The sequence below is a fragment of the Colletotrichum gloeosporioides genome (assembly GCF_011800055.1).
Source record: "Colletotrichum gloeosporioides strain Lc1 chromosome Unknown consensus_17, whole genome shotgun sequence".
NCBI lineage: Eukaryota > Fungi > Ascomycota > Sordariomycetes > Glomerellales > Glomerellaceae > Colletotrichum > Colletotrichum gloeosporioides.
The window spans coordinates 1306559-1320915 of record NW_025544662.1 but is presented as its reverse complement, the minus strand read 5'-3'; the positions used below and the strand labels follow the sequence as shown (position 1 = coordinate 1320915).

At 55.3% G+C, this 14357-nt stretch overlaps 4 protein-coding genes across 4 annotated transcripts; all 4 read right to left on the bottom strand.

Annotated features, from left to right (window-relative positions):
• Positions 1 to 1706: 1706 nt before the first annotated feature.
• Positions 1707 to 2790, bottom strand: GCG54_00011288 (uncharacterized protein; the record flags this gene model as incomplete). The annotated part of the gene is made up of 2 exons (XM_045411193.1): positions 1707 to 2457; positions 2723 to 2790. 2 exons carry the CDS (start codon positions 2788 to 2790, stop codon positions 1707 to 1709), a joined length of 819 nt encoding a protein of 272 aa, XP_045268251.1.
• Positions 2791 to 4462: 1672 nt separating this feature from the next.
• Positions 4463 to 8008, bottom strand: GCG54_00011287 (Nucleoporin; the record flags this gene model as incomplete). Its single annotated transcript, XM_045411192.1, has 1 exon — positions 4463 to 8008. One exon carries the CDS (start codon positions 8006 to 8008, stop codon positions 4463 to 4465), a length of 3546 nt encoding a protein of 1181 aa, XP_045268250.1.
• A 1581-nt stretch (positions 8009 to 9589) lies between these two features.
• Positions 9590 to 10087, bottom strand: GCG54_00011286 (Fatty acid-binding protein; the record flags this gene model as incomplete). Its single annotated transcript, XM_045411191.1, has 3 exons — positions 9590 to 9753; positions 9809 to 10009; positions 10072 to 10087. 3 exons carry the CDS (start codon positions 10085 to 10087, stop codon positions 9590 to 9592), a joined length of 381 nt encoding a protein of 126 aa, XP_045268249.1.
• Positions 10088 to 11643: 1556 nt separating this feature from the next.
• On the bottom strand, positions 11644 to 14160 carry GCG54_00011285 (Glucan endo-1 3-beta-glucosidase BGN13.1; the record flags this gene model as incomplete). Its single annotated transcript, XM_045411190.1, has 4 exons — positions 11644 to 12034; positions 12111 to 13369; positions 13425 to 13837; positions 13890 to 14160. 4 exons carry the CDS (start codon positions 14158 to 14160, stop codon positions 11644 to 11646), a joined length of 2334 nt encoding a protein of 777 aa, XP_045268248.1.
• Positions 14161 to 14357: the final 197 nt, after the last annotated feature.

Here is a 14357-nt window from a genome sequence, read left to right as displayed (position 1 = left end):
CGGTACAGCCCATAATGGCGCCCTGCTTCACCGAGTCCGTCGGCCACAGATAATGGTCATTTACGAGGAGGGAGCGAGCGTCGGAGACATCTATACTATGTTTGGTCGTAGCATCGGGGAAGCAGGAAACCTACCGTGGGTGCTTGGAGAGGCGTCGGCTCGCCTCGAGTCTCTCCGCCCTGTTTTCCGAGAAGAGCGGGATATGGTGCCTTCTTGGGTTCCCGATTGGAGAATTCAAAGTCGGCGGCCGAGCTTCTGGGCGCATGGGAAGGATGTGCGATACCCCAATTGTCGTCTTGAAGGTTGGGACATCAGACAGTGGACTGGCAACGATCCTGATCAGCCCACGTTCAGCATCACCCCGTGGCCTGCACAATCTCACCACACCAAGCAGCCCGTTTTCCGCATGCAATTGCCTCTGACCCGCATAACTCAGAACTCCGTAGATGCCAGGAAAGACGACTTCAGAAGCGTTGCCCCCTTCAGAGTTACATGGCGAAGCGAAACATTTCCCTCATCGACCAAGTCTTGGCACGATGTCGCCACATGCATAAAAAAGATATTCCACGAGCTCTGGGAGATCGTCAACCTACAAGCAAAATACGACGCATCGTCTTCAGCTATCAAAGAGTCTCCTGAGTCGGTCAGAGACCAGCTGGCCGAGCGATTTTCCTACGTTCTTATTGCTGGGAGCATGTTAATAGACGGGAACGAAAACGGTCCAATGTCGACAGGCCGCCTCTGCGACTTTGCAGAGACACTCCGCGACTCTTTTAATGCGCGAGATATGCCTTCTTATGCGGCATCCTGGTACAATATACATCAACACATGGGTGGAGACATCGACCTAATGTACCACGGCAGCGACGCCCTCCACACTAGGCGAGATATTTCCGAACTTGTGGCGCCCGAAGTAGCATTCCTGATCAAGGTACTCATACTGTCCGATATCGACTTTGCCTCCCATGAAGAACTGTATAAAGAACGGAGTGGAATATGGTATGAAAATTGGCATGGAAAATGGGAACTGCTTGTACGCGTTATTGCGTTTACTATGCGGGGCCGTTGTGTTTTCGCATGCGACGTGGAAAACACGCCCTCTAACGCATCTCCCATGGTTATCCTGGGGATTGGGTCAAACTTGCTTGATTTGGATGACAGGATCATGGCAATCCCGTTTCATTCAGCTCAATCAGATTCCAACCGCAAGCGCCCCCTTTCGCTGTCGAACCTGTGGTCGCGGACGTATCTCGTGCGTTCAGTCCCAGGGGGCGTTGATGAGGACCTAGGCAAGGACGCTTGTGTTCCAACCTTCCAGTTAGTAGGGGATTGCTTTCTATCGACTGTTCGTTGGCTCTCACCGCAGCGGGGACTTATGCCTCGTGAGTGGTTTGCATTGGATGACGATAGTGCCGAGGAAGCAGCGTTAAAAAAGAGACATCGAGGTCATTTCTCGGAGGTTGTTGAGGATAGCGTGATTTACTTTGTTTAGTCAATTATTCCCATAGACACAACATCATAAGTCATCATCGTCTAGCAAGAAGTCAGCTAAAGCCGGGTATTGTGGCTGTGTTATTTGGCCAGCGCAATATTGGGTCTGTATTTGTACAATCGACGAATAACAGGCAATAGAATCCGTATATCTGAAACTCTACATCACAAACCTAAATCCTAGCAAGTCGGAAAGCATCTCAAAAGGCAACCACCTACCGCTTCAGCGCCATCTGCACCCTCGTCTTACACTCATAACACAAACTCGCCTGATTAACCCTCGCAATCGCCGCCTCATTCGCAACCAGCGCCGCCAGCCGCGCCTGAAACGCGATCGACATCATCACCACAAACTCCCCCGGCAGCTGCGCCGCGAGCCTCTTCCACGTCGCCGGCGCGCAGTTGGCCACAAACAAGTCCCTCATGCGCTCCACCAGTCCCTCGACCGCATCATCCTCGCCGCCGTTTCCCCTCCGCGGCAGCGCCTCGAGTGCGACGTACCCGTTGGCGAGGTTGAACACCCACCACTCCGCGCAGCGCGGGTCCGCGAGCTTCGCGGCGGCGACGTCGAGCGTCTCGCGGATGGCCGTCTCGACCTTGCCGCGCAGCAGGTCGTCGAAGAGGCGGTCCGTCAGGGCCCACATGTCGACGAGTTCGGGCAGGTCGTGGGGCGTGTGCATGTCGCACGGCTTGATGCTGAAGGGGGAGACCTCGTAGAAGGTGCCCTCGGCGTCGGCGGCGCGGCGCTTGACGCGCGCGGCCGTCAGGCGGGTGAAGTAGCAGAGCTTGACGTATGTGCCGAGGGTGAGGGGCGGCACGTCGTCGAGGTCGATGGTGTTGGAGACGGACTCGGAGAAGGGCCCGTCGAGGCAGCGCTGGAAGTACTTTGAGGACTCGAGGAGGAGGGATTTGTGGATGGCGAAGGATTGCGTTGCGGTCTTGAGCCAGATGATGGTCTGCGGTTGTCTGTGCGAATGGTCAGTTGTGATGATGTGAGAAGAGGTCTCAGGCTTCAGAGATGGTTCTTGTCTTGAGAGAAATTGCCCAAAAAGATAAAATTGAAAAGAGGCAGGGTCTCTGAATTCTAGGGAAGCATGATTATGTCCACCTGGACTGCAAACCATTGCCTCATGGTGGTAGTCAAGTAACAAAAACAAGGAACATGGCAGCGCAGGTGTCTCAATATGCGCCGCAATTGAGCCAGTCTTTATAAAATGCAACAATAGCTTACTTCAAAAGACTTCCCATTCCATCAAGCTCATCGGGCCTGGGAGCTGATCGGTCGAGGATGCCAGCCATAGTGTATGAAATGAAAGACGTTGATCTATCGGCTATGGGAACACAAGAACACACGAGAGTTTCAGTCAGGTCAAGTTGCGGTATGAAGAACAATTAGAGTCGAATTGGGGTTTTTGCTAGGTGATCATGATGCCTCGCGTCACAACCCCGCGCAAAAGAATGAGGCGGAAGTCTAGCAGCCTTCGTCTGAAGTCGTCGTCGTCCTTAGTCATGTGAGATCACCATTCGAAAACTCGTAGAGGCTAAACGACAGTTAATCTTGGCTCTGCTAGCTCAGTGGAATATGCAATTAGCTGTTCAGATGATCAGCACCCGAAGTCCAGTGCACGTTCGGTTGACATACGGTATGTGTTTGCTGAACGTTGAGCCGCTCGCTCTGTTGTTTCCTTCTCAACTCACTAATTTGCAGGAATGCTCAAATTCGCCATGGGTGCAATGTCTGGCCATTCTGACCATTTTTGAAGGTGGACTGGTAGCCAGTTCTAAAGAACACGTAACTAGCAGTCCAGACAGGTCGGCGGAACGTCGAATGTCACTGAATTGCAATTCGTCAACTTGGACGAAATGAGGTTGCGTGAAACTCAATTGACGACAAGACATGGGACGATGCAAAACCCCCCCAAAAATACAGTCACAGCGCCCGGCGATCAACGGCAGTTTTGAAGCCAGCCAAAAAGCGACAGCGAGCAAAAGAATGGGTTCTCCCCTTCCAGAATCGAACTAGAGACCTTTCGATGACAATGTAACCATTACAGTCGAACGTGATGAACCAACTACACCAAGGGGAGTAACGGGGCTGAGCCCCGCTTGGTGAATTGGAAAGGGCGCCGCAGACGCACACTAAGAAGGCTTTCATAGACAGCTCACTTCTTAGTCAAGCTGACGAAGGTCACCTTCAACGCCTGTCTCTCAGTGATCTTCGTGTTGAATTCTTTTACTATTCTACTTAAAAGAAGGGAAATATTTAGCTGCCTTCTCATAAAATCGCTTCATTATTTAAACGAAACTTGTGCACAGTGCGACTTAAGCTTTGCCCACATCTGGACATAAAGGTTGTTCTTTGCACCGTCATTCCCGCGCCTCCATCATCATCGCTCGCCCTTTCCATCAAAATTTCTTTCTCCCCTGTGGGTTGATTGGACGATGTGAGTTTCTGACAGGCAGTTTTCGTCCAAGAGTTGAAGTAGGACCCGGTTAGTTACTTGTCCCCTTGTTGATACGTAGATGGATCGTGTTTGGTATGGGGGGCCTCTGCCTCCAATACACATCACATCACCGCATGGGCTACCATAATATTTTCCTCAAGGAATAGTTCTCCTTTGATATTGTACTACAAGTGCCTAATCCCTGACAAGACATTCTCTTCTAATCTGTACTTTTTTGGTCTTCCTCGCGCTTCGTCCAATCCTCCACTGTAGAGCGCACCTCACATAGGCGCCCTACCCAAGCCAGCAGACGAAGTTGGTGGCATGATAAACAGAATGATAAAAAATGCAGTTTCCCAACGCCAAGCCCCCAAAAGAGCAATGCTATGCCTTACCTTTCTTCGCTAATGAGCCCGCAGTCTCTTCATCTAGTATAACCCGACCAACAAAAGTCCAAAGGGGAATAAATTGAAAGAAAAAACGCTCGGCTCATTCCGTCGTCTCCTTCATGCGGTCTTGACCAACGCTTATTTGGCATTGGCTGACTTGTGGGACTCCAAGGCAGCAGCGAGACCCTTTGCCATGTCTTCAGTCTTGACCTGGACCATCCAGGTCTCGAGGCCAGTGCCATTTTCGTTAGAAGTGGTCAGCTTGACGTACTTCTTCTCCGCCTTGTACGTCTCGCTAGGCAGGACCGTTCTGTTGAGCACAACGTGGCCACGAGGCTCGGCCCGGAGAAGCATTCGCACGGCGCCGGTGGTCTTGTGCTTGAGAAGACGGAATGGGCCGATGCCCTTCGTGGACCAAGGGCTCTTGTTCTTCGGCTGGTCATCCCCGTCATCCTCCTCAGACCCAGCAGGGACGAACTTCATGACCTTGGCGCGCACCTCATGCGCGACCGACTCATCCTCCTCGCCGGGACCACCCTCGGTGAGCTTGATCTGCTCGTGAGGCTTGCCATCCGCATCGTCGCCCTCACCATTGGCAGTCGCCTTCTCAGCCTCCGCCGCAGGCTCGGGCGTACCCGTCGCCGGCGTCGTAGCGAGGCTAGAGGCACCTCCGAAGTTGAAGGGTGAGTTGGTCCCGGTAGTTGAAGCACCAGCAGGAGGCTGCAGGCCCCCGAACATACCGGAAGGCTGCGCAGGCTTGGCGCCAAAGAGATTGCTAGTAGGGGCGGAGTTGGACGATCCGAACAGAGGCTTCTGGCCGGCAGGGGCGGAGTTTCCAGCACCGTTGGATGCGCCAAATGTGAATGAGGCAGATGCAGACGGAGCCGGAGCAGGGTTGCTTCCACCGTTGTTCGCACCGAAGGTGAAAGACGAAGACGCGCTTGGAGCGGCCGGGGCTGCAGGCTGCGAAGAAGCACCCCCAAATTGGAAGGGAGAGTTGCTCGTCGGAGCAGCAGACGTTGGACCACCGCCACCGAATTGGAAGGGAGTGGATCCGCTGGAGGGCGCAGAAGATCCACCTCCAAAGTTGAAGGATGTAGGCGCAGAGTTGGAGTCACCATTGGAAGCAAAGGGGTTGTTGAACGATTGACCACCGCCACCGGCGCTGAACGTGAAAGACGAACCGCCTCCAGACCCGAAGCTGGGCGCAGCGTTTCCGTTGGTCTGAGGCTCGGAAGAACCACCGAACAAGTTGGAGGAAGGTGCGCTCTGGGACGCGCCAAAGGTGAAAGAGGACGTGGAGGGAGCTGGCGCATTGAATTGCTTCTTCGCCGGAGGCCCATCCTGCTTCATGGGGCTACCACCAAACATTGGTTGATCAGCCTCTGGCTTTTGCGAACCGAAGAGAGGGTTAGGCTCCGCAGGCTTGCTGCCACCGAAGCTGAAGATAGGAGCTGCTGAGGCGGCCGGGGCCGGCTCAGGTGCCTTGGGAGCAGCAGGCTCCTGAGGCTTTGCGCCAAAGAGGCTGGACGTGCTTGAGGCAGGCGCCTGACCACCGAAGAGAGTGCTGGATTGGAACGGACTGGCGGTTCCCGAGGTACTCGCGCCGAACAGGGGCTTGGCCGGTTCAGCAGCGGGAGTAGATTCCTGGGGCTTGCTGGCGCCGAACAGTGTGGACGACTGCATGACAGGCTTCTCCTGAGAGCCGAACAAGTTAGAAGCCGGAGCCGCAGGCTTGGCCTCCTCTGTTTTGGGAGCGGAAGCTCCGAACGAGAAGCTCGGGGCAGCGAGCTTTGGAGCTTCATCCTTCTTGGGCTCTTCCGTAGTCTTCGGCTGGAAACCGGCAGAAAAGCCGGCAAATGGAGACTTGGCAGGAGGCTTTGAGCTGTTCTCCTTGTCAGACTCGGCATCGTCAGGGGCAGAACGCTTGCTCGGCTTGGGCTGCTCCTCGGCCGGCTTGTCCTGCTTCGGCGCGCCGAATAAGTTGGAGGCGGGCGCAGCGGGCTTGGCACCGAAGATGGAGCTCGATGTTCCGTTAGTAGAAGCCCCAAAGAGGCTGCTGCCGGCGGTAGGAGCGGGGCCAGCACCGAACTTGATCGGGCTGTCGGGCTTCCAGGTAGCATCGATGGGGGCCGGCGCGGGCTCCTTGGCTGCGGGCTCAGCAGAGTCCGCGCGGACAGGCTGACCGTCATTTCCCTTGGTAACGCGATCGAAGAGGCTCTTCGGCGTGGTCTCTCTGGCGTCGGAAGAGGTGCTAGAGGGGCCCGTAGCAGCGCCGCTGGAGAAGAGTGGCTTCTTCGCAGCAAAGAGGCTAGAAGTGGGCTGGGCCAACGGCGTCTCGGCGCCACCACTAGCGGCCACGCTGGGCTCGTAGCTCTGCTGGCCGGCTTCTTGAGTCTCCGCCTCTTCCTCCTCGGAATCGGTCTCACTCTCACCGTCAGCCTCCACACCGCTGTTCTTCGCGGAACTGTTGTCCGAGAGGTAGCCAAAGATGTTTCCGCCTTGGGGCGGCTTGAGACTTTCAAAGACCGACTTTGTGGGTCCACCGTTGGCGCCCTGTGAGGCAGCGGCGAAAGGGTTAGGCTTAGGCTCGGGAGCCTTGGGGGTTGCCTTGGGTGTTGAGGCAGGTCCCTGGTTGTTGGCGATGCGCTCGAACATGCTCTTGGTATTGGAGGAGGGAGTCGAAGTCGACTTTTGCAACTTGGAGGGCTGGTTCTCGTCTGCCTCGTCAGTTACGGTAGCCTTTCTCTTGTTCTTGGGTGCAGGTGTGGCAACCGGCTCCTCCTCCTCTCGGTCAAAGGCACGTCGCTTGTTGTTCTTGTTGGGAGACGCCGTGGACAGTGCCGTGTCCTTGGGGGTAAGCTGCTCCTCAGCCTTGCGCTTGGAGCGAGTGGTCTGCCTGGACGGGCTGGCATCGGCGGCGGTGTCCTCCTCAGGCTCAGGCAGATTGTGAGCGGCTCTCCACTTCTTCAGAACTTCATCGGAGGGCTTGACGTTCTTGAACTCGTACAGGCCATATCTGAGCATGATCAGGCTCCGGCTCTTCTCAAACTCCTTTGCGAAGTTCATAATGTTGAGCTTCCAGTCCTTCTTGGCAAAAATCTCGTTGGCTGCATATTTGAGACGACGAAGATCGAGAACGCAGAAGAGTTGGCGTCGCTGCAAGTCGTCGTATTCGGCAGGAACCAGATGACTGAGGTACTGATCCGCGTATACGGTGCCCTTTGCCTCGAGCTCAGGAGGGATATCTCGCGCAAGAGCCTCGCCGGTGAGCTCGGGAGGGGGAGAGGGAATGCGCATATGGAACAGCTCGGCGGAGTTCGACTTGGAAGCGAGGCCTCGAGGGGTGGCCTGGGCAATGTTCTCGCGATAAACCTTCTGTGAAGCCGGAGTGGCGCCGGGCGCGAAAACCTTCTTCATAGCGCTCGCAGGCAGGCTGGGGGCGAAAGGGGCAGCGGCCGGGCTCGCGGTAATGGAGGATGAACGGAAAAGATTTGAAGCAGTGGAGATGGTGCTTGTGTTGAGGTTGCTGGATGGCAAGGAATCGCGGTTCAAGACCTTCTGCGAGGGCGCTGTCTGAGGAGTGCCGAGTCGCTTGTTCGGGTTCAGAGGCGAAGCTTGGTAGCTACGGTTTGCGAACTTGAGCGACGGGCGGGCCCGCGGAGTGCTATTTCTGTGGTCCATAATGATGACCAGTGACGGGGGATTCGGGGGGAGGATTATAATTAGTTGTTGGTGATGAGGAAGACGCTGGTCGGGTTGGCGTCGTTGAGAGAGTCGCGTCTCGGTTCACGCAGGATGCGCCAACAAAGCGACGAGAGCGAAATGGAAAGCTGGCGCGACGACGAGAAGCGACGTCGAATGGAGGGTATGAGTTTGGGAAAAGAAGCCGAAATGCAATAAGAGATTCGACAGCAACGGGAGACAATGACGCAGCGATCAGAAAGCTGACCCTGGATGGCGCATCGAAGACGGCCTTGATGTCTGGCTGAAGAGACGACGGAAGATTTTGGTGGTGTTTTTTGGTGTGGCACGTCCGAATGACGGGTGACGGGACGGGGCCAGCAGTAGCAGTGGAAAAAGTAGGCCACAGGGGGTGCAAGCACAACCGGGAAGGGACGTGGTTCCACTTTTCTGCCGTCACCAACCTCAGTGTTAAGGCAACCGCTTTTCAATTGGCTGCGATGGGTGAGACAGGCACTGGACGCGACTGGTTGATTTTCGGCGCTTCGATTTTTTTTTTTCGTACGGCGACTCTGCGACTGCCCAAAGCTTTCCCCAGCCAAATGGAAGGTCCCCGTCCGTTGCTGAGGACAGGGCTCCGGGTTGCCTAGGGCAAGTACGTACCGCTAGGGTCTCGTCCAACCAGCCAGTCAGAGTCCAGTCGCGTCTCATCTGCCCACCCATTGTCCAGTGTCCAGGGTTCCGATTCATTAGGTAAGGTAGGGAAAAGTACGTACCCTTTTCGCCAGAACAGCTCCGGAGGGTCAGTTGGTCCGCGCTTCCTCTTCCAGCTCCAGCTCCTGGTCGTATCCCGTCGCTCCTGGCCGTGTCGTGTGCTTAGTCAACACCTCCTTTGATGAGTCCTGAGTTGCAGTGCAACACACTCGCAAGTCATCTGCACTCCTGACTTTGTTGCATGTGCCTCGACAAAGTCGGAGCCGTACTGGTGAATGCGACTGCACTACTGAAACCAGGGGAAACGCGCCGCGGCCGCTTTTCACGAGTCCTGCTTCTCCGAATCGATTTCCCTGAGCTCCCAGCCAGGCATCCATGGAATCATGCTTCTGCATTTGGTGTCCAGGTCAAAAGGCCTTGTTCCATCATGTCATTCGGTAGTGGATGTCTGTTCGGTTTTAAGGAGTCGGCGGCAGCCGGCGCATCTACGCCGGCGTCGACGATTTTCCGAACGATTTGGTGCCTGAGTCGGACCGGTAATAATCGGGAATCCTTTCAACCCATCTTCTTTCCCGGAGCACGTGTCAGTCGAGTGCACTCGACGAATACCGGCTAGACATAGCGGACCGCATTCCTAGAATTCGCTTCTCCACGGTTTCGGTAGCCAGCTTTTCAGTTCCGCAAAACATCGGAGACAACACATTCAAGATTTTCTGCTTGTCTGGATTGAAAGATTTCTCATAATCTCATTTCCTACGAGCACCTACTATGGCGCATTTTCGGATCTAGCTCCAGTCTCCTAGTCCAACATGTAGGTTATGGTACAGGGTATTACCGACAACACACGACATCCCCATTGTGACTCTTTTACAACTTGGCCTTGGACTGGGCCTTCTTCAGGATAGGCTCCATTCTCGTGGCCTTCATGACATCGCCCTTAATCTTGAGCTTGCCAGACATGAACAGCTTCTGGGCGTTCGCCTTGCCCTGAACCAGGTTGCCAAAGTCGGAGTCGGACAGAGACAGAGTGACTAGACCGGGCGTGTTAGTGACGACCTGTATAGAACAAACGGGCTGGAGACATACCGGTAGGCTTCTCGCCAACGCCCTTTCCAACGGCACCCTTGTCCTTAAGGTCGATGTGCCAGCTGTCGGTCTCGCCGGCAGAGTTCTTGAGGGTGAAGGCAAAAATAGCCTTGCCCTGGCTGACAGCCTCCTTGCGGTCAGCCTCGCTCGAGTTCAGCGCATCGTTGATGGCGTCGAAGGCGGCGGAGGAGGGGAACTTGTCTGTGAGGAAGAGCGCGGTCAGCAACAGCAACGGGAAGGCTTCGTTATTCCGAGTCGCATACCGTTAGCGAGACCCATTTTGGATGTATGTGGATAGTAAGTGCTTGGGAGTTTCTTTGAATTGATTGAAAATAGCAGTACGAGATATGTTGGCAGATCGCGAAAGATTACCGAAACGCGGGGGATGGCCGGATAGTTTAAATAATGAAAGATGGTAACGGTAAGCCGTGCGTCGGAGGTTGGGGGAGCGCTGCGGACGGAGGAGGATTAGCTGCCAGAGATGACGCTCAGTGTCGCATGTGAACCTCGGCGATTTAGCACGGCGTCATGTGCGCGCGCGCCGCCGCCCCCAGAAAGGTCTCCACAATTTAGCAAAGCATCCAGCAGCAGCACCCCAGCAGCCATGGAACAGTGACGATCAATGGGGCCGACAAGTGCAGCATTCATTCCAGGTTCACTCCACCTGGATCCGGCTTGGGCCGCCACGCGCTGCGCCGTACATACAGACCTTACAGAATGCCTTACTTGCTGGTGTGGCATTCGACAGCGGGCTCATGGACTGGTTGGCGGCAATGCCGAGCACAGGCAGGACAGTGAGCAGGCACTGCTGCCAGAAGCGCGGCGCAACCGTCAACTGACAGCGTTGCAAGGTACCTACACCGTACACATCTACCTGCCCTTTCTGCATTCTGGAAAGCTTCTCCGGATTTCGGTAACGAATCGGAGGCAGGAGCAGCAAGGAAGAGAGGTCCCATTCTGCACAGGCAACCGCAGCAGTCCTCCGCAATTGCTTCATTCTCCAGTTCCCATGACTCCATTTCCGAACCTGGAGAAGCCACCTCTTGGTGCTGTTACGGATACCGAAAATACATTGAGGTCATGGATCTGGATCTCCCCACGACATCCTTTCAAGCCACAGAGAGTGCCTTCCAGGCCCTTCGTCTACGTCCGCCTCCAAGCTAAGTTGTTTCGCAAACACCGAGGCATCAAAGAAACACGAGGCAACGAAGACACTACCCAATTCGTCTTTGACAAGTCGATGCACAATCAGACACAACACTGCCCTGCTCTTCAAGCTATCCTGCTCCGAAACAGACTTCCGACGGCGGCCAATCGAACGACTCACTTCCCACGTGCGCCCGATTCATGCTTTCGCGCATGTCTACGCCACGATCTTGATCGCCATGTATTTTGATCGATGCCTGCCAAACATCCAACCACGCAGCAGATCTCGGCTTCCAACCCCAACATGAAATTTGACAGCAGCCGAGGGGAGGGGAAAGTGAGGCTAGATGGAGGGATATCCAGACTTGCAAAACCCAATTGGGAAGCTGCGACGAGAACGAGTCCGAGTGCGGTAATGCATCACAAACACTCAAGACAAAGACAACGAATGGACCTCGGCAGAAGCATCAAAGACATCTCGACCTTGACACGAGTTCATTGACGTTCCATTCTGACAGTTCGTCCGACTCCAACTTTGGGACTCTACAATCATATCCGATCAACCTGGCACGGCCACCACTCTCTAGTTTCCTGCGCCCCCAAGACATGCAACCCCTGTCTGAAGTTCAGGACGAGCGTCTGCCTCGACTGCAGATCCGTTGTGACGACGCACAGCCAGCCGCGGCTCCTCAAGCGCCAGTATCTCGGAGGTACGCAGCAAGCACGCCGCCCCAAGACCCGGGATTGTCGCTGGCTACGACCTGCCAGACCTCACCGCCAGTCTTGTCGTACAAGAGGTTCGTGCTGCTCTTGGAGCTCAGCCCAAACCAGTACGTCTGCTTGGCCCCATCTGCAAAGGCCTGGTTCGTCATGCAGTTGCCTCCTGTGTTCTCACATTGCGCATTCTGCCACTGGTTGTCGTTCATCTTGTTGAAAAACACCCACAATGCCGAACCATGGATGACCACCTTCGAGCTCCCCGTCATGTAATGGCCCCATGCCCGGAAACATCGGTCGTTGTTGCCTTGTCCTTGAGCCGCACAGTTGCTAAAGTCCGGATCGCCATAGGCCGATTTGACGCTGTTCATTTGGGTTAGCACCCGTGCCGGTCTCAGACGAAACACCAAACGGGACGACTGGGGGTTGGGGAACTTACGACCACGGGGACGGCGCCCGCTGGGGCGTTCCCTCGCCCTGCCAATAAGGGGCCTCGGTTTGCTGGAGGCTGATGTACACGTTCTGGGCGTTGTGGAGGTTGTATTGATATAAGACACAATGCTCGAAACTGGTTCCCACCAGCCACGTGGGTTTGGTGCTCTCGATGAGTGCGCCTCTGCCGACGGCGATGTTCTGTGCCGCACCTCCGTCCAAGGAGTGGTCTGCCACCCAGCCCCAGACATTCTCCAGGTACGCAGAAGCCGTGGAGGTCACATGCATCAGGGCAAAGGCGGCCTTGCAGGAGGCGGGGTCGGAGCCACCACAATTGGTGTTGGTGAGCGAGTGCTTGGTGCCGCCGACACGAAATACGCTACTCCAGATACCAACGTCTCCAGGCTTTGATCCAGCCATATTGATCTGAACCAAAGTGGCGCCCTGGAGTACATCGGCCGCCTCGACGGTAATATCGCTGATTTGCGCAATGCCAACTTCTCCCGAGTTGCCAACCTTGAGGATAGGCTGAGGGTCGTCAGGGTTCCAGAAACGCGAGCCGTTGCCGTTGAATATGCTCAGTGTCTCACCTACCAGCCTCGTTCCGGGAGGGACGTAGATCGTTTGCTGGGTGAGGTAAATGCCCTGTGGGACAAATATGATCTTGCAGTTCTTATACTTCTGGAGGATTGCGTTGATGTTGGGCCCATCGTCGTGGGAGTTGTCACCATAAACTGGCAATGAGGGATCGCCCTTCAAACTGATGAACTGATCCAGGGCGTACTTCTCATATTGAGGCAGCGGCGCGGTGAAGTACTTTTCACCGGACAAGAGCGCACTCGGTCTGTCGATCGGGTACGTGGTGCCCTTTTGTAAGTTGTTTGAATTGACGTACCCCATGACCCAAGTCTGACCAGCCGGAACAGAACCCGAACGCAGCGTTGAGCCATCATCGCTAGACTTGACAGCCGTGGCGCCCGTGACCTGGAAGTTGTCGATGATGAGCGAGTTCTCGCCATAGCCAGTGCTCTTTTGGTTCACACCCGCGTTGCAGGCCTGAACGCTCGAGTCGACCAGCGAGACGGTGCCGGCTGTTGCCTGGCCCATGTCGATGCCAAAATTGCAGTTCATGAAGGTCGACCCTTGAATAACAGCCACGAAGATGCTGCTGACCGAGATGCCGACGTTGCAGCCATTGAAGCTCAGGTTTTTGAACTGGTACTGCTGACCGTTCACCCTGATACCGACGGCGCCTCCCTCGAATTGCTGCCGTCTCGTCAGCACAATTTTAATAATAGGATTCGAGTGGCCAGAAACTCACACTGTCGCTGATCAGGATGCCAGAACCGCCGGCATTCATGGTGATGCCAATATGGCTCGAGTAGTTTGGCATGCGGATCTTCACATTGGTGAGAGAGCAGCCCTGAGAAACGGACCAGTCCAGCCCGACCGCTTGCACGTCCGTCCCGATCTCATTTGTATCGATTACGATGTTGCGAACGGCCATGTAAAAGTTTTTCGTCGCCGATCCATCGCCTTGATGAGAGTCGTAGCCATTGATGACGGGCGATGTACCCAGCGCCGAGTCGGCGATGAGCGTTGGCGGGTTGACTGCGTCGCCGATGAGGTACGTCGTGACGAGCATCTGGATCGATTTCTTGATACGGTACTTTCCCGGTGGGATATATACGTACGCCGGACGAGTTGTAACGGTGTTTCCAGTGCGGCTCCAAGCTGCATTTGATCAGTATCTCCCAGGGCAGGTGAGAGCAATGCGCAGACACACCTTCAATGGCCCAATTGAAAGCATCGGAAGAATCCTGTACGCCGGTATTGTCGGCACCATACTGCACTACCGTACGGTAGTATTGGAACGTCGAGTCCGTACTGGTCGGTGCTGTGCCGTTGTGGCCGATGGCCGCGCGCCACCACGTTTGCGGGCTTGTCTCCACGGGCCCGGAGCAGCTCTGCCGGGTCTCGAGACTGCCGGGCGCGTGCGGGTGAGCGGCGACGGCCCCGATCCCGAGGATCGCAAGGAGGGGAAAAAGCAGCTTCATGGTGTGTCTCAACCTTTGTTCAAAAGAAGGAAATGAAGACTGACTCCCTAGAGGCCTTGCGACTCTAGATCTTTACACATATTTTTTTGAGCGGATCTCGACAGCTATTTATAAGTCCCATCATGAAGCAAACCCTTCATTTCCGCTCATCGTCATTACCCGAGTGTCTCTTGCTTGTATGGCTGGTCTAGCCAGCT